At 53.1% G+C, this 22,922-nt stretch overlaps 1 protein-coding gene across 1 annotated transcript; it reads left to right on the top strand.

The window, feature by feature from the left end:
* Positions 1-1,203: 1,203 nt before the first annotated feature.
* FCER1G (Fc epsilon receptor Ig) lies at positions 1,204-22,699 on the top strand. The gene is made up of 5 exons (XM_074938414.1): positions 1,204-1,474; positions 13,657-13,748; positions 14,983-15,030; positions 18,285-18,305; positions 19,302-22,699. The coding sequence occupies exons 1-5, from the start codon at positions 1,420-1,422 to the stop codon at positions 19,356-19,358; spliced, it is 273 nt and encodes a 90-aa protein (XP_074794515.1). The 5' UTR covers positions 1,204-1,419; the 3' UTR covers positions 19,359-22,699.
* Positions 22,700-22,922: the final 223 nt, after the last annotated feature.

The raw sequence follows: 22,922 nt of genomic DNA, 5'->3' as shown, positions 1-22,922 counted from the left end.
ATTGTGTTTGTTGCAGCTGTGTCAGACTTGTTGTAACCAGCTGCTTCCCCAGCCTGCCCTGTGCTGGGGGGCAGCAAGGAGTGCCTGTACCCTTCTTTCTCCAATCTCCCTCTTCTCACCAGCCCCTGCATTTCTGCCCCCACCAGTCTCCCCAGGGGCGCCAGCCCTTCAGGGTGTGGCACGATTTTAACAAACTTGGAAAAAAAAAAAAAAGACTTGCTTTTTCCTTGAAAGTTGGATTTGCTGCTCAGCCCCACAGCCCCTGCTTGTCCTGCAGCCTGCTGGGCGGGAATGCCTTTAGCCTCCTCCTAGGATCCCAGGGGGAGGGTCTGCGTTGAGTCAGAACCCGACAGAGTTAAGGAGAGTCCAGCTTGGCTGGAGCTAGGGCCCCCATGCCCAGCCCAGAGTGGCCAGGCCCAGCTGCAGAGGAGAGGGCACAGGCTGGCCATGGGGCTTGGCAAAGGGTGCTCGAGGCAGCTGCAGGGAGGGAGGCAGACTGTTCCTGCCCCAGCCTGGTCCCGATTAGCAGAGAACTACCCCCTGCCAGGTTGGTACCTGCTAGGCAGGGCACCAGGGCAGGGGCACATCACTCGGGCCCTGAAGCCTAGAGGTTAGGAAGGACTTGGCCTGTGCGCTGGGTCTGGAGCCAGGGGGCAGCTGGTGCGGAGCTGGGGGCCCCGTGGGAAGGGCAGAGCACCTCAGCAAGGTGCTGACCTGGATCCGTTGCGACTCCATGGCGTGAGGTGTGAACGACTCCACCCGGGCTAGCTCAAACCCAGCCGTGGCACTCGGCTCTGGGCGCCGCCTCGCCAGGAACCTGGTGTGAAACCCAGCAGAGCGAAAAAGCAGCAGCCCCCAGCTGGGGCAGAGCGCAGTGCTTGGAGAGCGTTCTCTAGGGGGACCACACAGGGGCGATGGGATGGAGCTGGGCAAGAGCGGTGCCGGGATGGATTCAAACCAGCCTGAGTCACCAGCCCCCCATCCGAGCCCTAGCCAGCCCCCAAGGGCCCCTCAGTGGCCTGGGTCAACGACATCACCCAGCCCTTGGATACACAGTTCCACCAGCGCTTGAGCAATTACCAGTGGGCTCCCACCCTGCCCCTTCCGGGAAGGGACCTGGGCCCACGTGAACCCAGGCCAGTTCCCTAATGCAACTGCAGCCTGGAGAAAAGGGAACTGCCCAGGCTTGGGCTGTGTGAAGAGTTAAGGAGCGAGTGGGGAGTGCAGGAAGGAGTTGCTCTGTGGTTGTGGGGCGTCTTGCTGAGTCAATTGCAGCGCCCAGCCCCAGCTCACACCGGACAGTGTGTCTCCGCCGAGCAGCCGGAGTGGAGCAGTCGCTGCTGCCTTTGCCATCCCAGCCCCGGCGAGGGAGCGATCGGACTCGTGTGGCGGCTCCTTGGCTTCACCCCGCCGGCCAGGATGAAGATGTGGCTCGTGGCCGGCCTGCTGCTGCTCCTCAGGGCCGAAGGCGCAGGTAGGGGTGGGGGGGCCATTGCGGGTGGCCCCAGGGCTCTGGCCCTTCTCGCAGGGGCAGGCCTCGTGTGCAGGGCAAGCTGAGTGCACCCTCGGGGAGGCCGGGGAGCCGGCTGCTGGGGGTCCCGAGTCTTTTTAAAGCCCGAGAGCCGGAGGAGGCGGCGCCTGGCTGGGAGCAAGTCTGAGCCTGTGATTGGGCCTTGCTGGGTCCTGCCCGACCCTGCGCCTGGGGAGCCTTTCGAGGGCTGGTTCTGAACGGTCCCTGGAAGCCACTCCGTCCCCAGGGGCTCACGGCCTCGGGGGTGCAGGCTCTGTTGTGGGGATGGGGGCTGGTTCTGAACGGTCTCTGGAAGCCACTCCGTCCCCAGGGGCTCACGGCCTCGGGGGTGCGGGCTCTGTGGTGGGGATGGGGGCTGGTTCTGAACGGTCCCTGGAAGCCACTCCGTCCCCAGGGGCTCACGGCCTCGGGGGTGCGGACTCTGCGGTGGGGATGGGGGCTGCTTTCCCCTCTGGCTCTGGAGGAGCCAGCGCTGGGCCGGGCACCTCTAACAGGGCAGTGATGGTTCTTCAGACCTGGAGGAGTTGGTGACTAAGCACCTTGGAGGCTTTTAGGGGCCTGGAAAGGGGGCAGAGTGCGGGTTTGACTGGCAGGGCTGGCGTCTAAGGGGTCGCGCAGCGCTGGGGGTGGTCCTGAGGTGAAGGGGCCTGTGCCAAACCGGCCCCTCCAGGGCCGTCACACCAGGAGCACAGGGCAGCAACCTGCTTTGGCTTGAGCTTTAACTAGGGGCAGTTCTGGGGGCAGCTTCTTGCTTTGTTCTGCACCCGCCTCCCGCTGCAAGGCTGGACACCCTGTGCCGAAAGTGAAACCCCACCGAGCACCACCCAGGGCAGCCAAGGGCTGGGGCTGGGGCTAGGCAGGCTGCCTGGGGCCAGGGGCAAGCAGAAGCCAGTCACACCCAAACAAGTGATCCCCTGCCCAACAGCCCCTAATGACACCTAGCTGGTTTCACTTGGCTTGTTAATGGGAGCTCCACGAGCAGCTGTGGCCCTGGAGCGGGGCAAAGGCCCAGTGTTGTTCCCCCCCTGGCTTGGCATGGACACCTGCCCAGGCCCTGCAGGCAGCTGCTGTCCTGAGTTACGTTCCAGGGGAAGCTGGGCTGGGCTGGGGCCAGTTCCCTTGGCCCTCGTTTACACGCCCTCTGCATTTGCAGGCCACAGGCTCTCCACATACAGTCCCACTAACCATCCCGCAGACCGGCTGCTCCCTGAGGGGTCCTGTCACTCATGCACAGATGCACCCAGAGCCAGTGTGGCTCCAGCTCTAGGACTGAGGGAATCACATCCCAGCTCCCTGCCATCCTTGCTCAGCCCCATGCCACTCATCTTGACCCCCCTCTGCCCCACATGGCCCCTCTGCCAACCCCATCGTGTGTGTTATACACTCTCAGTGGAGAAGCCTCCCCTTTTCTCTAGCGTTTTCCCTTTGGGCTGAGACTCTATCCCCAGCCCTGTCCCTTCAGCCTGGACCCTACAGACCCTGGGGCACTATCCGAAAAGTCAAGGTTTGCACAGAAATCCTCCGTCCCGCATTTTCCCTCCTCCCTATCGCTGCCTGCAATGGGATTGTCGCCTGGCTGCCCCACCCCTGCAGGGCTGCTGGGACCCAGTGTGGGAAGTACTTTGGGATCTCTGAGGTCGAAGGCAGGTCATAAACGCCAGATCTTTCCCGTCCTGAGCTCCCCCCCGGGTGCCCAGTGTGTCTGGAATATGGAAGCATTCCAAGGGTGCCATCCGAAGGCAACACCTTGGGTCCTGCAACACCCCCCTTCGCTACCAGCCGATTGACTGAATCACTCCACTGTCTCCCCTTGAGATCTGGGGAATGGGTAGATGGGCCCTGGCTGGGGAATGGGAGCAAGGTGCATGGGGGGAGGGACTGGTTAAATAAGAATGGGAAGCCAGCCTGGCCAGGGGATGGGTGTAACCCCTTGCCTTGGATGTGTGTGTTCTGCCTCTGGTTTTTGAGGCTGGAAGGGTTGATAAGGGATCCTCATATGCCCCCGTTAGCCTATCTCGGGATCCAAACAAACAAACCTGGGGATGAGATTCCAGACTCAGACTTGGGAGATCGGCTGTATGGAAAGTAGATCCTGTCAAAGGAATGGGATATCTGTTTTTGATGAGATTACACGTTTGGTTGATAAAAGTAACAGTGTTGATGTAATGGACGTAATCTTCTGTGAGGCGTTTGGCGTGATACTGCATGACAGTTTGATTAAAAATCTGATAGGTCTCCAATTGTCATTGTAAATGGGGAATCGTCATCATCCGGTGTGTCAAGGTTCCTTCCCCACCCTGAACTCTAGGGTACAGATGTGGGGACCTGCATGAAAACCTCCTAAGCTTACTTTTACCAGCTTAGGTTAAAACTTCCCCATGGTACAAACTATTTTACCTTTTGCCCTTGGACTTTATCGCTGCCACCACCAAACGTCTAACAGGTATATAACTGGGAAAGACCCGTTTGGAAACATCTTTCCCCCCCAAAATCCTCCCAAACCTTACACCCCCTTTCCTGGGGAAGGTTTGATAAAAATCCTCACCAATTTGCATAGGTTACCACAGACCCAAACCCTTGGATCTTAAGAACAATGAAAAAGCAATCAGGTTCTTATAAGAAGAATTTTAATAGAAGAAAACGTAAAAAGAATCACCTCTGTAAAATCAGGATGGTAAATACCTTACAGGGTAATCAGATTCAAAACATAGAGAATCCCTCTAAGCAAAACCTTAAGTTACAAAAAGACACAAAAACAGGAAACTACAGTCCATTCAGCGCAGCTTATTTTCTCAGCCATTTAAAGAAATCATAATCTAACGCATATCTAGCTAGATTACTTACTAAGTTCTAAGGCTCCATTCCTGTTCTGTCCCCGGCAAAAGCAACACACAGACAGAGCGAGAGACTTTGTTTCTCCCTCCCCCCCAGCTTTTGAAAGTATCTTGTCTCCTCATTGGTCATGTTGGTCAGGCGCCAGAGAGGTTATCTTAGCTTCTTAACCCTTTACAGGTGAAAGGGTTTTTCCTCTGGCCGGGAGGGATTTTAAAGGTGTTTACCCTTTCCTTTATATTTATGACAGGGTGTGTTTCTAGTGAGGTCCCACAGGGATCAGTTCTTGGCCCTATGTTATTTAACATTTGTATCAATGACCTGGAAGAAAGCATAAAATCATTCCTGGTAAAGTTTGCAGATGACACAAAAATTGGGGCAGTGGTAAATGAAGAGGACGGGTCACTGACAGAGAGTGATCTGGATTGCTTGGTACTTGGGCGCAAGCAAACAATATGTTTTAATACGGCTAGGAACAAAGAGTGTAGCCGTACTCAGTGGTGAGCTGGAGCCGGTTTGCACCGGCTTATTGTTAACCGGTTGTTAAATTTAGAAGCCCTTTTAGAACCGGTAGTTCCGTGAGGGACAACCGGTTCTAAAAGGGCTTCTAAATTTAACCAGCCAAAAGTGGCGCCTTAGGCACCGACTCCACGGTGCTCCAGCCCTGGAGCACCCACGGGGAAAATTTGGTGGGTGCAGAGCACCCACCGGCAGCTCCCCGCCCCACCCCCGGCCCCAGCTCACCTCTGCTCCGCCTCCGCCTCCTCCCCTGAATGCGCCGCCCCGCTCTGCTTCTCCTCCCCGCCCCTGCCCCCCGGTGTGCAGGAACTCCTAGCTCTGTACCGGGGGAGAACAGTCATGTCTTGGCCTCTTCCTTTGGGACCTTCCGGTGCGTGCCTGTTCCTATGGTAACTCGTCCGTCCTGGGCTTGACAGCTTCCCTGGGGACTTACGCCAACACTTACTTCAGTGATTCCAAGAGGTTAAGGGATCCGTAGCACAAGTGAGCAGGGGTATATAAAATGGTGAGGCCAATTTAAGCAATATAACTGCCATTATATCACAATTATGTGCTTACTACACACCGATATACGTATGGTGCGGATAATACCTATTGGTAATGTGAGATATATAGATAGATATCTGCCGGCCCAGTGTATATTAGTCAACGACACGTACCTGTGTGCACACACTCACTCAGACACGCACAACCCCACTCACATGCACATGCGCACACACACACACTCACATGCGCACACACATAAGCAGTGTGTCAGGACCCTGCCTGGGGAAGATGCAAAGACACGGGGTTACATTTTTGAAGTTGCCTGTGTCCCTTAGCTGGTCCATTGACTCTCCCTGGGACTGTCAATGAGACTTGGGCCCTTCTGCAATGGTGACCACGCTGGGCGAAGGTGCTTCCTACACCCACCTCTGTAGAGGTCCCCTTGTGCAGGGCCCCAAAGCTGTTCGTGGCCCAGGGTCTGAGAGCCGGCAGATTTCATTACTGTTTCCCAGCAATGCGCTGTAAGGTGGCCTCTGACGGCAACACCCCGACAGCTCCCTGCAGCAGCAGATGACGCAGGCTCTGTGCGCCCCAAACCCCTCCCACCACTGCTGGAAAGCAGCTGTTCCTGGCTTATTGTTGCAAAGCAGACGGGTTCCCTCCTGGTGACTTGACATAACCAGCCCAAGGCAGTCAGTGCCCCAGAGCTGGCTGCACGGGAGGGAGCAGAGGAGTGCCTCACCCCCACAGAACCCTCGTTGGGCTGGAACAGCAACCGCAGGCCAGCCCAGCGCCTGTGTCTCCCGCCTGGCCTCGGGGCCTGCCTCTCCCCACTCGCTTCTGTGGCTGCTCCTGCCTCACCTCTCCCAGAGCTGCTCCTTCCCACTTGCTGGCCCTGCTTCTTCATGGGCTCCTGAGGCCACCCTGTGTCGGTTGACACCAGCCCTGAGTGGCCAAGTGGCCAGAGGTGCCCAGGTGCTCGTGGTGGTGGCACCGTGCCTGGGTGCTCCCTGGGGGCTGGCACTGAGTGTTTGTGCTGCATTATCCGGGAATTCGCGGAGACTTCCAGGCAGCCCCATTTAGCTGAAGTGCAGTCCGTGGTGTAACCTGCTGGCACTGGCACTGCTGCTCCTCTTTGCAATGATGCCTCCCTCCCCCCATTCGGTCCCTCCCGAGCACCCCCAGCACCCCAAGGCGGTTGCCCAAGCAGCTTCACAGGGTCCCTGCCCTGGCACATGGGTGGGATCAAAAGTTCACCTGCTTGAATGTTGGCAGAGAGACCAAACAGAAAAGGCCGCGGGCCCCGGTGATCCAGAATGTAAGTTCTGGTTACATTTCAGAGCCAGCAGAGAAAGCTCTGAGCATCCGCCAAGCCAAGCCAGTGCCCCACCAGGAAAGGCTGCAGAGGTGGGGTGAGCGATGCAGCTGGGGCTGGGACCTGAAACCAGAAGTGTGACTTTCCTCAGAGTACAATCTGGATAGGTGAATAGCGGTGTCCCCTCAATTCTCCAACCGTGAGTGCCTTTTACACTGTTTTGCTGTGAGACCACCCACTCCTGGCCTTGCTCACACACAGCCTCTAGCATGTACATTACCCCCAGCAACTTCCCAGTGCCAGACTTGTCTCCAGAAATGTGCATCTTGCACTGCTCAGCTCTTTCCTTCTGGACAATACAAGTTCCTAGAAAGTCCATCGTTTCATCCATAGAAAATTGTATGCACAGGCCCTGTTATCTCAAATGAAGTTTCCCAAACACTTCGATCCAAGCCCACACTGGTTTAGATCACACAGTAGAACAAGTTTATTAACTACAGAAAGATGGATTTTATGTGATTACAAGTAATGAGCCATAAAAGTCAGAATTGGTTATAAAGAAATAAAAGGTAAAACACAAATTAATACCTAACCTAACAAGCTAAGTGAATTCAAAGCAAAGATTTCTTTCACCACATGCTCACAGCAGTGTGGCTGGATTCCTCCCCAGCCAGGACCCTTCCCCCCATTCAATGATGCTTTCTTTGTCTTTCAAATGTTGTTGATGCTGTGAGTAGAGATGAAGGGAGAGATCATTTGGGGTGTCTGTTCCTCATTTTTATATCTTCTTTTCCGGGACTCCTTTCAGCTGCTAATCTGCTCTTCAGCTGGGGTTCAGATGACAACCAGTCTATCTACACAGTATCTCCCCCGCCAGCTGTTTGATTGCCAAGATGTAAATTTCTCACTCACACCCTTCTTCCTGCCAAAGAATGGCCACATACTCAGGTCATAGTCCCTCTGATTTTGTTGACAACTGGCTGAGGAATCTGATTGCCTTTTGTCTCTGAGGCTATGTCTACACTACAGACCTTACACTCACACAGCTGTAATGCTACAGCTGTGCAACTGTCAGGTCTCCTGTGTAGCCGCTCTATGCTGGTGGGAGAGAACTCTCCCGCCAGCATAATTAAACCACCCCCAATGAACGGCGTTAGCTATGTCGGCAGGAGAGCCGTCATAGTTCTGTCCACACTGACACTTTTGTCAGTGAAACTTATGTTGGTCAGGGGGATGTTTTTTTCAAACCCCTGGCTGACAAAAGTTTTGCTGAGAAAAGTGCTAGTGCAGACAAAGCCTCAGGAAGTGGTTTGGGCTGCTTCCCCAGATTTGAAATGTGCCTTAGCAACATCATACAGGAGAATCTTATAACTTTACATACAATGTTGCCATACATATTTTACCAGGACAATAATGATCAGCGAATTATGAGTTTTCTAGGGACATGTCACAAGGCATACTCTGTAAACAATTTATCATAGTTTTGTAAAAAGGATTGTCATAAATATAAAGGGAAGGGTAACCACCTTTCTGTATACAGTGTTATAAAATCCCTCCTGGCCAGAGGCAAAACCCTTTCACCTGTAAAGGGTTAAGAAGCTAAGGTAACCTAGCTGGCACCTGACCCAAAATGACCAATGAGAGGACAAGATACTTTTAAATCTGGAGTGGGGGGAACAAAGGGTCTGTCTTTCTGGGTGATGCTTTTGCCGGGAACAGATCAGGAATGCAGCCTCACAACCCCTGTTAGTTAGTAAGTAATCTAGCTAGAAATGCGTTAGATTTCCTTTTGTTTAATGGCTGGTAAAATAAGCTGTGCTGAATGGAATGTAGATTCCTGCTTTTGTGTAGATTCCTGCTTTTGTGTCTTTTTGTAACTTAAGGTTTTGCCTAGAGGGATTCTCTATGTTTTGAATCTGATTACCCTGTAAGGTATTTACCCTCCTGATTTTACAGAGGTGATTCTTTTACCTTTTCTTTAATTAAAATTCTTCTTTTAAGAACCTGATTGCTTTTTCATTGTTCTTAAGATCCAAGGGTTTGGGTCTGTGTTCACCTGTACAAATTGGTGAGGATCCTTATCAAGCCTTCCCCAGGAAAGGGGGTGTAGGGCTTGGGGGGATATTTTGGGGGAAGACGTCTCCAAGTGGGCTCTTCCCCTGGTCTTTGTGTAAGACGCTTGGTGGTGGCAGCATACGGTTCAAGGACAAGGCAAAGTTTGTACCTTGGGGAAGTTTTTAACCTAAGCTGGTAAGAATAAGCTTAGGGGGTCTTTCATGCAGGTCCCCACATCTGTACCCTAGTGTTCAGAGTGGGGAAGAAACCTTGACAAGGATGAACACAAGATTATAGACTGTCATAAGGCGCAACTGTGCTTCCAGGCCCCAGACTCAACCCGGGGAAAGTTGTGGTGCATAGAGGCCATGAGCCGGTGGGGGTGCGGGGCACAGCCATGCCATCTGATACATTGAAAACAAGCATCTCCTCTGCTGGCATGTCACGGGATGACCTGGGGCTGCTGGGGATGCAGCGCTCTCCTCGTGGGGCAAGCAGAGAAACCCCTCCAGATGTGTCTAGTGAACAGAGCTGTCATGAGCAAGGCCCCAGCTCAGGGCCTGCAACCACCGAAAAAACTCCCCAAACCAACTGATTAGTACTGTGACCTCATCCGCCAGGTTGCAATGCCACTCGCTCAAATGTGGCCCGGCCACCCCCTGTCCTGGCAGAGGGGCAGCCGGGCCAAACCTGAGCGGTGTGAGTGCCGGGCAGGTGATGGGAGTGAGCAGAGGCCAGTGCTGGGGAAAGCCACTGCAGTCCCGTACCAGCCCCTGGCACCCACAGCCCTGGCAGTGGCACTGCGTGCTCGCCTCTCCGGGGAAGGGCAGAGGATTCAGACCTTGTTTGTCAGCGAGGCCTGTTACCGCTCAGAGCCTCAGGTGCGATCACAGAGACAACACCCCGGCTGCAGAGACAAAACCCCGGCCGCTGCTGCTGCTTGTGGTTTCATGACGCTCTAGCGGTTGGCTAAAGCACTCGAAACAAGTTTCTGCCAAGGACGTGGTTTCCATTTCTGGCTTTGAGCTGCGAGAGGACTCTCCTGGGTGGCTTCGGGGGGGCTGGAGGGGAGTAGGGGGCCCAGGGGGGAGGGGCTTCTCATCTCAGTATCGGAGCCTCTCGTGAGACCAAGGCGGCAGGACCCTTCCTTTCTGTGCAGCTGGTTTCACAGTGGTGGGGCCGGGGGGCCTGTGTCTGTCGGGCACCTCACATAACACTTGTCTGAACCCCCGGGTGCTGCTGTGTCCTGGGGAGGGGGTGAGGGTTGGGCTACGCTGCAGCCATATTAGGTCCTCCCCCACAACGCCCCCTCCCCAAAGCTGGGTCCCGGCTCCGTGAGCCCGAATGCCCCTGCTGGAAGGACGAGCCCGAATGCCCCTGCTGGGGAGTGCACGGGCCCGGAGTGACCAGGCTCCAGCCCCATTCCAAGACTTGAAACGAGCCTGTGATCCGAGTGGCAGGCAGCGCAGGGAGCTAAGCGCTGGTACAGAGTGGCCCCCCTCCACCACTGCAGCCAGAGCCATTGGGATTTGGGGTGTTGTGTCCAGATATGAGGTGTTCCTGGAGCCCCCATCTCCCAGCATGCAGTGATGGAGGCTAGGGAGTCTCTCTGCCCTGGCCGTACGGTGCCTGCCGTACCCCAGTAAGCTCTGACCTCCCCCACTCCCCCTCTTCTCCAACTGTCTGTTCTCCGGGAAGGCCAGGCTGATTTCACCAAGGAGCCCTGCAGGACCAGCATTGTGCCCTGAGTCCCTGCCCACCCCAACATGGAAAAATAGCAGCTGACTGCCCCCAGGATCTCTCTGTGGACTATACATCAGTGCACTGGGAATCAGGACGCCTGGGTTCTGGTCTGCTCTCAGCTGGCTGGCTAAGGACCTTGGGGATGTCACTTCCCCCTCTGAGCCTCAGCACAAGGATAATGATTCTGACTTGCCTAGTGGGTGCTGGGAGGTTTCGCGGATATGTTTGCTAGGCACATGCAAAGGGCTGATAGTGCATTCAGCTCATAGATCTCTGAGCAACTGCTATAGGTGGGTGACTCAGTTTCCTGATTCCCAGTCACTCTCTAACCACTAGGCTGTGCTGCGTCCTGTAGCCTATGAAGTAGTGCTCTGAAGTGCATGTGCACCTGAACATGCTGATGAACCTCACCCCCCCCACGGACACATTTCAAGCTGTCAGCATTTTAATTCTGCAGCAAACCACACTGAGTTCCATTAATCAAAGAGTTTCAGAGTAGCAGCTGCGTTAGTCTGTATTTGAAAAAAGAAAAAAAGAAAAGGAGGACTTGTGGCACCTTAGAGACTAACCAATTTATTTGAGCATACGCTTTCGTGATGCATCCGATGAAGTGAGCTGTAGCTCATGAAAACGTATGCTCAAATAAATTGGTTAGTCTCTAAGGTGCCACAAGTCCTCCTTTTCTTTTTATTAATCAAAGAGTTAATCTACAGAATGCTTTTCCCCCCTGCCCTTCCGTCCACCAAAATAAACCCTGATATTTACCCAGAAATATTATTAATAGCTTTTTGCACCCATTTTCAGCTGTTTTTGTTGTTGTAGTAATAAACACTGATAAATTCCTGGGAAAAATTAAATAAAATAAAAACCGAAAACAAAGGGCCCTAACTAGGTCTCATGGGCCCTTCCTCTGTGGTTTATTTGTAGAGTAACTTCTCTGAAGGTTCCCAGATGCCTTAAGGCCTGAGGGGCCAATGCATTCAAATTGGTTGTTATTGCCCTGAGCTCTGCCAGCTTCCAGCATGCTGCGTTCCCCACTGTGCCCTGGACTCATGTCTGTTCTATGAAAGGAAACAGGACAAAATTCCAAGCTCCTTGTGTTGTTAATGGGAAGGTTTGAGGTTCCCACATCTCCCAGCTCCTTGTGTCAGGTGCACTTCACATCCAGAGCACAGGAGATCCAGCATCCTGGGCAGAGGGTGAGACAACTGGAGATCTCACAGCACTAGAGGGTTTGTTGCTAGGCAGGCAGAGGGTAATAATATCATTGCAGTTAGGAACAGAGGGCTGGAAACAGTGCATCAAGCACCTGTCCATCCAACCCATGATCCTGCCTCCAGCAGAGGACAGAACCTGATCTTTCCGAGGAAGGAGAAAGGCCACTTCCTTCCTGACCCCTGAGGCACAATGCCCTGAAGCATGAGATCTGATTGTCCTTATTTTAGCTAGTATAACTAGAATGTCCCTGCTGGCTAAAACATCATCCCATCTCTATTCAAACCCAGTGATACTCTTTGACTCTGCTAGGAGGATACTGTGCAAGTAAACGTATTTTTAGAGGACATGGAGGGCCAGATTTGGAGACTGTTCCCTTCACAGTGTCACTTTAAAATAACTCCAAACTTGTTAGTCTGGAGCCAAGCTCTTTAGCCATTTCTAGTAACAAAGCCAGAGCGCCAGGTTCCTCCCAGCAACATGATAGACCCACAAAGAACTTTGAGTCACTCTCTGGTTGGTTGAGCCATGAACATCTGAGGTGTAATCCTGGCTCCGCTGAAGTTAATGGCCAAACTCTCACTGACTTCAATGGGGCCAGGACTTCAGTCCTGGTATTGGTAGGGCCTAACGTGGTCCGGAAGGGGTGCCAGGTCTGTCACTGGCCAATGGGGAATTTCATTAGTTAGCACCAAACTAATGAAGGGATATGGTTTTGTCTGCGCCAGCTGTTTGGTCTAATGGCTGTAAGTCCACAGAGGCCCATTAGATTGTCCAGTCCTTCCCCAAGGGGCCAGTGTGGGATGGTTCCCCATGGGCCACTTTGTCCAGCCTGGTTTAAGTGAGGGGCTCAGGGCAGCCTGGTAACGAGAACCAGCAGTGATGGGTGTGGGGTTGCAAGGATGCGCACAAGGGTATACCGAGCTGCATCAGCAAAGGCACTGCATCACAAAGCAGGGCTATCTGTCTGACTGTGTCTGTCTATCAATCTCTCCCCATACATCCCCATCTAATCTATCTATCTATCTATCCCCATATACCCCCTCTATCTGTCTATCTATCCCCATACACCCCACCTCTCTCTCTCTCTTTCTCTCTCCCTATACACCCCCTCTATATCTATCTATCTATCTATCTATCTATCTATCTATCTATCTATCTATCTATCTATCCAGTTCCGGTGTGATCACATGTAAAGTGTGGTGTGGGCACTTCAGGGCCAGGAAGATGCAGCCAAACTGGAGGGAATTCAGAGAAAAGTGAGTTATTCAGGGGCTGGGGGGAGAGCGAAGGAGCTGACACTGTCTAGCTTCGCTCAGGGGTGCCCCGGGGTGGGGCTGGGTGGGTGGAACGGATACTCGTCTGCAGGTGTTTGAGGAGGGGAGGAGCTCCGAAGGGTGACTGAGGGGGAAGCATGAGGAAATTCAGCCCTGAGCGAAGGGTGTATCAGCCAGGGGAGAGGAGCCTCCCCAGGGAAGCGGTGGAAGCCCCATCACTTGGGACATTCAAAACTGGGCTGGCCAAATGAGGAGCGGGCTTCAGTGGCTGGGTGGGCGGCAGAAGCGGCTAGCTGCTGGGAGAGGCCTTTCCCACCTCGAGGGTCTGCGTTTCTGGTGGGGCTGGGGTACACCAAAATCCGGCTTGGATGCGACGGCTCAGTCCCTGACCCAGCAGGAAACCTCAGCCAGAGGTCCCATGTTTCCTGCCTTGAAGGCAAGCTGCCCGCTCACTCTGACGTGGGCGGCGCGAGAGCCTGGTCCTGCACCGATGCTCCAGCCTGCAAACCCTAGCGTTGGGCAGCTGCTCCACTCTCCAGCAAATGCCAGGATTGCGGTGACTCGTTCTGTGCCCTGGAATGCCCGTTCCTGCTGGGCTTGGTGGGACGATGGCGGTGCAGCCCCCCATGCAGCATTCCCTCTCCCCCTCACCAGAAAGCTAACGACACCTCTCCTCCCCGCAGAGGCGCTGACCGAACCCGGGCTGTGTTACGTCCTGGACGCCATCCTGTTCATCTATGGCATCATCCTCACAGTGCTCTACTGCCGTCTGAAGGTGAGTCCCGGGGCCTGGCCATTCTCGCCTCTCTTTAGGTGACCCCCGATGGGCCTGCTGCTCGGGGGGCGGAGGGTTACTGGGCCGGCCCTTCTGCTCCAGAAACACCATGGGGTTGGGAGGCTCCATCTCCTCAGTGGCTCGTGGTTGCTCAGGGGACAAGGGACTCTGCCGGGCAAAGCTTGGGGAGCCTCAGCAGAGCAGTGCTGCAGGGGGAGCGGCAGCTCCAGACCGAGGTGCACTGGCAGAGCCGTGGGGGAAGCTGGCCCAGGCTGTCTCACACCAGCCAGCACTGCTGGCTCTCGTGTTTAGGAGCAGCAAATTTACCTTTTGGAAAAAATGAAATGGTAGTAAAAAGAGATGAGAAAGGCCAGTTCTCAGCACTGCTCTGCTCCCCTTGCAACGAGCTGGCCCTTGGCCTCTCTGCTGGGGTTATTCTAGAGGAGCTCCCAGCCGGCACAGCTGACTCCTACGCCTCCCTTTTGTCAGCTACCAGCACAGGGGCTGGAGAAGAGGTGGGAGGGGCAGACATGAGGGGTGAGTGGCGTATGAGACACTCCAGCAATACCCAGCTGGCACAGGGGAGCATCACCCCTCCCTTTCAGAAAGAAGGGTGGCCCAATTGTTCAGGCTCTCGGGGGGAGACCTGGAGCCAGTTCCAGGCTCTGCCATAGGTGCATCTACACCGATAGGGTCGACAGGCGTGGAAAAGGCCGTGTTGCCAGGGGGACCATGGCAGCAGCTCAGGCCTTTGGCTGCCTGAGTACAAACCCACCCGGAGCCTCTGGGTTCGTCCTTGGGTGGCGAGGCCCAGCTGCTGGGGCTGCACTAGTTGGGGTGGAGCTAGTGCATGTCTGGTGGCCTGAGCTGGGAAGCACGCTCCCTGCTGCAGTGTGGACATACCCAGTGTGCCCTGAGGCAAGCCCCAGAGCCCCTGTGCCTCATCTCCCCATCTGTAAGCTGAACTGCCTCCCAGGGCTGTGTGAGGGAAACACCGCCAGGCGTGGGAGGTGCTTAGCTATGGCAGTGATGGGGACCATACCAGTCCCAGTGCTGAGGGATATAATAGCATGTGGTCCAGACTTAGCTGGTGCAGTTTAGTGCAGCCCCAGGGCTGCTCTATAATGCTGGATATTGGAAGTCCCCGCATCCCTCCCTTCAGCTGAGAATCTGCCCCCAAACTGTTTCAGAGGCTATTTGTTCTTTAATTCATGCTTTTCATTTCCTTTTTCAGCTCCAGATTCGAAATGCCTCAAAAGCCGTCCCCAGCACAGCCTATAGTGTAAGTCCTCTCTGCTTCCTGTCGGTCACTCCTTTGCCAGGGCCTTGTGGGCGTAGTAGACAGTTCAAATCATCCACTGCATCTCTTGCTTTCATCGGTGTCTCACCGACCCTCGGTCCAACAGAGCCCAGATCTGCGGGGCCCCTTTCCTTGCGCTGCACAGCACAGCTCTCCTCTTGGGGTCCACTGGGAGGAGTGGGGCCAAGGGGCTAAGGGCTTTGCTGGGGTGGGGGGTAATTTTGCATGGGCACATTGAGGATGAGTTTGTTCTGTGCTGATGTTTGGGGCCTTACACTGCAGAGCAGGGAGGCCATGTGGAGCAGTGGGAAACACTCAAGGGACCCTGAGCCTAATCCCACCTCTGCCACTAATTTGCAGTTTGACTGCAGGCAAGTCAGTTTCCCTGTCTCTGAATGTGAATGATGGCGCTGACCCACCTTTGCAAAGTCCTCTGAGATCTGTGCCTGACGTACCGGTGCTGTGTCACAATGTGTCCCGGGGGAGAGTCCCGGCTCTGTTCTAATCCTGCTGAGGTTTAGCCTGTTCCCTTCTTTTTCACCTTTGCCCTTCACGTCCATTCTTGTTTTTTTTCATTTGTTGTTCCACTTGGCTTCTGCACTTTGTAGCCACTCTTTCATTTGAGGGGATGGGGCTATTTGTCCTCAGTGGGCTTTGTGACGAAGTGGGACTGTTCTTAATGTTTCCTCTGAATAGTGTGGGGGTGCCTCAGTTTCCCCTAGGCAGTTCTTAAATATCTAGATGGTGGGATAAGGGTGTATGATCCTTGCAGAGCCCTAGAAGGCAGGTGTGTGCAGGGGTCTGGACATAGACAGTGGCCGACACCCTGTTTCCTGGCAACTGATGGCCTGGGCCCTTCCCCCCTGCCAGGTGAGAGCTAAAGGGTTGGAGAACAAAGGAATCAGGTGACCTCCTGGCCCGGGAAAGGGACAAAGCCCAGAGGAGGGGGGGCTGGAGAGAGTTTCAGTTTGAGTCTGGCTGGGGACATGGAGTGAAGTACAGACGTGGTTGTCTGGCTCACTGCCCCCCAAAATGGACCCGGCTGAGGGGTCCTGTTCTCTGCACCTACAAGCTCTGTGTTAGACCATGTTCCTGTCATCTAATAAACCTTCTGTTTTACTGGCTGGCTGAGAGTCACGTCTGACTGCGGAGTTGGGGTGCAGGACCCTCTGGCTTCCCCAGGAGCCTGCCTGGGTGGACTTGCTGGGGGAAGCGCAGGGAGGGGCAGAGGATGCTGAATGCTCCGAGGTCAGACCCAGGAAGGTGGAAGCCGGGTTAGCTGTGTGTCCTGGAGACAATCTGCTCACAGAAAGGAGACTTCCCCAGAGTCCTGCCTGGCTTCGTAGGGATCAGTTCCAGAGCATCGCCCAGGGACTCTGTGACAGGCTTATGCCCCTCCCGCCCCGTGGCACCTTTCATCAGCGTTAAACGCACACACATATAAAAAGACAGGAGCAAAGCTGGAGCGGGCAAAGCCCTGGAGGAGTTGCTGTAGTGTGTCCCGTGATGCCTGGGTGCATGGGCTAGGTGGGATATGCCTCTCCTCCTCCTCTCACCTGAGCAAGTTGAAATAGAGCCTGCAAACCCTCATTTCTATCCCCTTGGGCTGGGGAACAAGGCTCACGGTGCCTGGTGCCCGTCTGCCTAGGCATTCCCCATTCTCAGGCTGGAAGTGGTTTGTAAATGTTCAGTTAACTTGGTCGTGCCCCTGGTTTGAACCAGCTGCCCCGATATGCCTGGAGGCAGGTTGTGCTCAGGGTGTCTCCCTCTCTTTGGAAGCATGGGAAGTTTCCTGAGAAATCCGGCCGGAGATTTGAGACTCTGATCCCCCCGGAGAAGAATCTAAGCTTTTGGAGAATCCACCAAGTGATTCCAAACATCCTGAGGCTTGTGTGCCCCTTGCTGCAAAATGAGCCCCAGCCTGATTGGGGAAGCCAGAGAGACTGGCTGAGAAGAACTCAGCTGCTGGCACTGGCTGTTTGAGCTAGGAAGACAGCACAGGCCACTGCCAGGCAGCTCTGGTACAGAGCACGCACAGCAGTAGCCACCCTGTTAGCTATGTGAGAATAAACCACTGAGTACCATGAGCACCCCATACCAAAGGAAATGGAGAGGCCTCCGGGAATGGGCAGCGCAGAGGGTTTATAGCAAACACTTCATGCCAGACAAAGCTGATTGCCTTTTGCATGCAGTTATGAATTTCCTGGGTCAAGAGAATGCAGCAGAGGCTGGATTTCAGTGCAGTGTTTGACACATCCTCTGTCAAAATCTTCCTTGAAAAGGCCAGGTAAACTGGCATGGAGGTGGCACTGTCACATGGACTGAAAACTGGCTAAAGGGGTTAAAAAAGGCACATGATTAAAGCAATGGGCTGGGGGAGGTGGCAGGGATCAGCGCTGGGCATTGCCTCATTTAATACGTTCCTTAATGGTCCAGAGGAAGACGGCATAGGGCCCAGGACTGATGCATATTGATACTAAGTGGGGAGCAGCTGTGAGGCCATGGGAGGACAGAGGAAAATCACCCAACGCTCAGATAGAGTGAGTGAGAGAACGCAGGAGAGCTGCCCTGCTGTGGGGCGCCAGCCAGAGGAGTGCAGTGCCGTAGGGACACTGGTGTGATTCTGAGCTGTGTGCACAGACACATCATGTCTTGGGGGTCCTTTACGCTCTTTTACGGCCAGTGGCGAGACCAACCCCACAATATACGACATGGCAGCATTGTAAGCACCTCGGTATCGTGGAGATACTGGCAGAGGGCTAATTCAAAGAGGAGTGGGGCCTGAAAGCATTAATGGCTGAGTAAGGCTGACGGAGCTCCCTCTGTCCGGTGTGGCTAGTGGGGGGCAGGGGAACAAACAACAGGTGAAAAACACAAGACAGAAGGGGAATTCTGTGGGGGGTGGGGGAGGAATGGGATGAAATAAAAAAACTGTAGGCCCAGGATAGTTCAGAATATCCACTTCTGCATCCAGCCAAAACCACACGTGCAGAGGCAGCTGCATAGAAAGAAAGAAAAAGAAAGAAAGTTAACTTATTTTTCAAGCTTCCAAGAGTTCCAGCTTTGGGCTGAGTGTCGGAGTTGGGTGAAAGCTGGGGGTTGGTTGGTGCGGACAGGCCCCGTCTCCCCCCCAGTCTGTGTCATAACACAGTGTGGGGGAGGAAGCGGCTGTTTCTGTTATTTTGCTTCTTGTTCCTTCTGACTTATCTCTCTTTCTCTTTCTCTTTGTGCAACAGAAAGAAGAAGGGATCTATACTGTAAGTACCCAAACTTCCCCACCCTGTTTGCTGCCACATGCAATCACTTGCATAGGACTTGGTCCCTTTCACCAGCCCCCAAGGTGCCAAGAGGATGCAAGTGATATGGCACAGCTGTATTTTGAATTAATTAATCGATGTTATTCCATAATAACGCTGGTGTCTGCCTGAAAGTCATCTCCATCTGATGACTGTGGTAACAGCCACTGCAAGGGCTGTTTTCAGTCCATTGCCTATTAGGCAGGTATCCACATCACCAAACCACCGTTGGCACTAATTGGACCCCTCGCTGGTAGTCAGCACAAAGACTGAGCTTCCTGATAGTGCCCCTGTAGGGCAGGGCCATTGCCAGAGGGAGATGCTGCTGCTGCCTTGTGGGTGACCAGAGGGCACGAGTCTCGGGGGTGCCAATTTGGTCCCTCTCACCAGCATGAAAACGCTGTGTTTTGGGTATTTTTGGACGGGTCCCACAATGCAAACATCGGCTGTGCCGCTCAGACTCTGCTGCTTTGCTTATATCCGGGAGCCCTTTTCTAGGTTCTTCTAGGATATTGAGTAAGGAGCAGGAGGTTTTTCTGGGCAGCGTCACAAACTGGCCCCTGCTCTGTGCACCTGGTTCAGACGTGTATTAACATCTCGTGAGACCTGTAGGGAATGGCCGAGACAGCTGCTGATGTTCTACCTAGAGTGAAGGGCTGTCAGAGGAGTCTGAGCCCTGGGCACATAAAGCAGGGAACACTCCTGCACTGGGGGTGGGGTGGGGGTGGGATGGACAGCATGGGGCCTGGACAGGCTTTTTCAGCTCTAGTCTGACCTGGAGAGAAAACCCACCCTGCTTCTGGAGTTGGATTTGGAGCTCAGCCACCGGCTCCATCTCTCCCAAAGATTTCACTCCCCTAGCCTCAGGCTTAGTTAATTTGAATTATTTCATGAGTCCCATTTGGAACCAAAATCCTAATCCCCACCACCACTTCTGTCTCCTCTTCTTCCTTACAGGGGCTCAGCACTCAGAACCAGGAGACCTATGAAACCCTCCAGACCAAGCCCAATTAGGAGCCCAGCTGTAGCCCCAGGTGCAGCCTCTGCAGAAGGAGGTTGAAGGGGGAGCAGGTGTCCCAAGAGTGATTTATATGAGTTCCTCCCCAGTCTCAGCAAAGAAACAACTTTGTCGAAACCAGTGGTTCCCAGTTGCCCCCACATGCTGAAAAGCTGGGGGTGGGGGTGTTGCGCCCCTGCTCGTTTACATGTAAGACATCCTTCCCCTAGCTGTACATTGCTCCGAGACTCTGCAGGATCAGCCTTTCCTATCCCACCTCTCTTGTGTTTCCGGTGCTGAAGACCTGTAGATGTTCTTTCCCTTGTGCCTGTCACCAATGCCGCACAGCGAGTCTCCAGTGAGATGAAGGTGGGGTTCCATGCACGGTTCCCTTCAGCAGCAAAGCACCTTGTCTACCCTGTACAGTCAAGAACTATAATGCAAACACCTAAACCCTCCTGAGCATCTCTTGGAAACCTCTGGACCAATGGAGAATCATAGAATCGTAGGACTGGAAGGTGACCTTGAGAGGTCATCTAGTCCAGTCCCCTGCACTTATGGCAGGACTAAGTATTATCTAGACCACCCTTGACAGGTGTTTGTCTAACCAGCTCTTAAAAATCTCCAATGATGGAGATTCCACAACCTCCCTAGGCAATTTATTCCAGTATTTAATTACCCTGACAGGAAATTTTTCCTAATGTCCAACCTAAACCGCCCTTGCTGCAATTTAAGCCCATTGCTTCTTGTCTTCTCCTCAAAGGTTAAAGGAGAACAATTTAACCTCCCTCCTCCTTGTAACAACCTTTTCTGTGCTTGAAAACTGTTACGTCCCCCCTCAGTCTTCTCTTCTCCAGACTAAACAAACCCAGTTTTTTCAATCTTCCCTCATAGCTCATGTTTTCATCTTTGTCACTCTTCTCTGGACTTTCTCCAATTTGTCCACATCCTTCCTGAAATATGGCGCCCAGAACTGAACACAATACTCCAGCCGAGGCCTAATCAGTGCAGAGTAGAATGGAAGAATTACTTCTCGCTTGCTCCCTGGTAATGACAGGGTCTGTCCTGGGGAGCAGGGAATATTCCCTTCTCTGTGCTTGTAAGTCACTGGCTTTGGTCATGTGTTTTGGCTGCCTTGATGGCTTTGCCTTGGTGCACAGAGGCGGCCCACACCACAGTGTCTGTGCTTCCACAGACAGAGACTTAATACTATGCCGGCTCCCTGCTCCATGTCTGCCACATGGCCGCTATTTCCCTGGCCTGACCTCAGTGGTGGCTGCTGGTTTACCAGTGATGGAGATGTGGGTATAACATTTCCCTTAGATGGCCTGATGGCGTGGGGCTAAAGGGCGGCTCAGTTCAGACTCAGAGGAAAGGCATTTGCTAGGTTCTGCTGTCACCCTTTGGCTGGTCTTCCTTTGCACATGGGTAGGCGTAGTAACACAGGTTGATAAAGGGAGTGATGAGGCTGAGGATAGCACCTCCCTCTTTCACTGGAGATGTAAAGAGCTGAAAAGCTCTTGAAGCCAAGTGTTTGAGATCAGAAATAGAACTGGGCCAGGCTGAGATGCTACGATTAGCTTTCACCTCTAGGTTCCCAGTTCAAATCTCATCCAGGCTGGAGGTGCACAGATCATTGCCCTCTGACGGTGAATAAATACACCCTGGGAAAAGGGTTGGTAGGTTTCCGTCCAGGTCCCAGTGGAGCAGGAGGTAATGTACTTCTCCTGCTGGTACCCGCGCTGCCTCTGGCCCATCACTAGACAGAGGGCCCCCACCTCTAGGGTGGTCCTTCAGCAACCCACAGCAGTGAATTTACAGCACAATTTTTATAAATTATTGACAGGCCCAGATTTTCAGAACTGCCTGTGCATATTCGGGTGCCTGATTTGCACCTGCATTTACCGTAGCTGTGCCTGCAGTCCCTGTCGGCGCCCACACACCCATTCCCTGCTCCCTGTGTGATGGGCCATTTGTGTCCATGGAATTCTGAACCTCAGGGCTTTACATTTTAAAATTTCACCTTCCCCTGCTGAGTCCCAAGTTCAAGGCCTGGTATTTTCCCTGAAAGAACTGGTGCCATTGCTGATGGATAGGGCCGGTGGTAGGCACAGGAAAGCTCTGTGTTAGATATAAGTCATCCCATAAACTCCTGCAAAAGAAAGACAGGCCCCTGACCTCAGAGCTTCGCAGGTAAGTTGAAGAGGACCCCTTTTCAAATATTAGGTTTTCAAGTGCAATCTCATTTTGGGATCTGCCTAGCCCTGGCAGACGGGCACACAGCAATCCTGCCAAAAGGTGCAATTGCATCTGGGCATCAGTTGGAATCTTTTCATAAGAGCAACATACCTGGGTATCGCAACTAGGGTAAGCGCAGGGAATTTTTGACCATGCTGTTAGGGCTTATCAGAGCACATGATGGCAGGAGCAAATCATCCCTCTGTGTTCCTGAGCCATCAGATCAAGGCTTTCGTGTTCGTAGTTGAATGCTGCTCCCTTCCCATTGCTTCTTATCGTACATGGCTTGTTTTGGGTATTGCCTCTGGAGCACCTTTCTCCACTGGTCCAGCAACAAGCTCCAGAAACACCAGGAGAAGGTGTACATCAGTTTCTACCAATGCAAGGACAAAATGTTGAAGTGTGCAGAGCTGTTTATCCTTCTAGGAGCACCTGGATCTCTTTCTGCCAATGTAACCCTTGAAGAATAGACACCCCCTTTTTTTTTTATTGAGCTGAATGCTTAAAAATTTTATTTTTAAATAAAGCTTTAAGCAGCAGTATTATACCCCATGACATTGCAAAGCCAATCGGGTGCTTGCACTTGGAGAAGGTGGGATAAAAGCCATCCTTGGAATGTTTATGGCAAATACCGCCATGCACTGGGGACAAAGTGCCACCTCTATAGGAATTAATAAAGCAGAATAGGTCAGTGCCAGAGCTGGCTGGAGAAAGGCAATTCCCTCTCAAGACAACTTTTGAGGGTTTGAAACTTGGTTTTGTTCCGCATTGGAATGAAAACAAAACCTTTCCAACAGAATTGTGTCCAAATGTCTTTCTTCTGCTCGGAAAGGTCAGGTTTTCAATTCTGCTGTCTTGCTCTCTGACTGGATAGTCCATCCTGGACCTCAGAAACCTTCCACTCAAACTGATTTCTTCAGAATCAGTACAACTATGTGAAATGTTTCAGCTTTGACTAAACAGCATATTTGGATAAAAAAAGTTTATTTTAAAATGTTCCAGCCAGCTCTAGGCATGTCTGAATATACATAGTGCTACAGAAATTAAGATTTTTTCCTTAATGTCTTGAATGTATTGTACTATACTGGCTCATGTATTTTTTCGCTCATTAAAATGTGTATACAGGATACGGGGAGTATGCCCATCATTATTTAACCTACTTGCTATGAATTTCTTGTGCTCTCTGCCGTCTGTCTGTCTCAGTAGCCAGCTGACCTTGTGCTGACATCCTGCTAGGCTTTGGGTGGGTTTGTATGTGAGTGATAGGGATTGAGGGGGCACAGTTCAGCATGCTGTTGTGTAGAACTGTGCTGTTGGGGGTGTTTGTGTGTTGATTTGAGGTA

The sequence above is a fragment of the Natator depressus genome, chromosome 24 (genome assembly GCF_965152275.1).
Source record: "Natator depressus isolate rNatDep1 chromosome 24, rNatDep2.hap1, whole genome shotgun sequence".
In the NCBI taxonomy this organism is placed as follows: Eukaryota; Metazoa; Chordata; order Testudines; family Cheloniidae; genus Natator; species Natator depressus.
Note: the sequence above shows the minus strand (reverse complement) of the source record. Positions and strands in the feature narration are given on the sequence as shown.

Bases quoted from the DNA above. Each gene is read 5' to 3' on its own strand.
- FCER1G (XM_074938414.1), top strand. From the start codon at position 1,420: ATGAAGATGTGGCTCGTGGCCGGCCTGCTGCTGCTCCTCAGGGCCGAA. The intron at 1,475-13,656 runs GTAGGGGTGGGG...TCCTCCCCGCAG, and splicing joins CCTCAGGGCCGAAGGCGCAG to AGGCGCTGACCGAACCCGGG. The intron at 13,749-14,982 runs GTGAGTCCCGGG...TTCCTTTTTCAG, and splicing joins TGCTCTACTGCCGTCTGAAG to CTCCAGATTCGAAATGCCTC.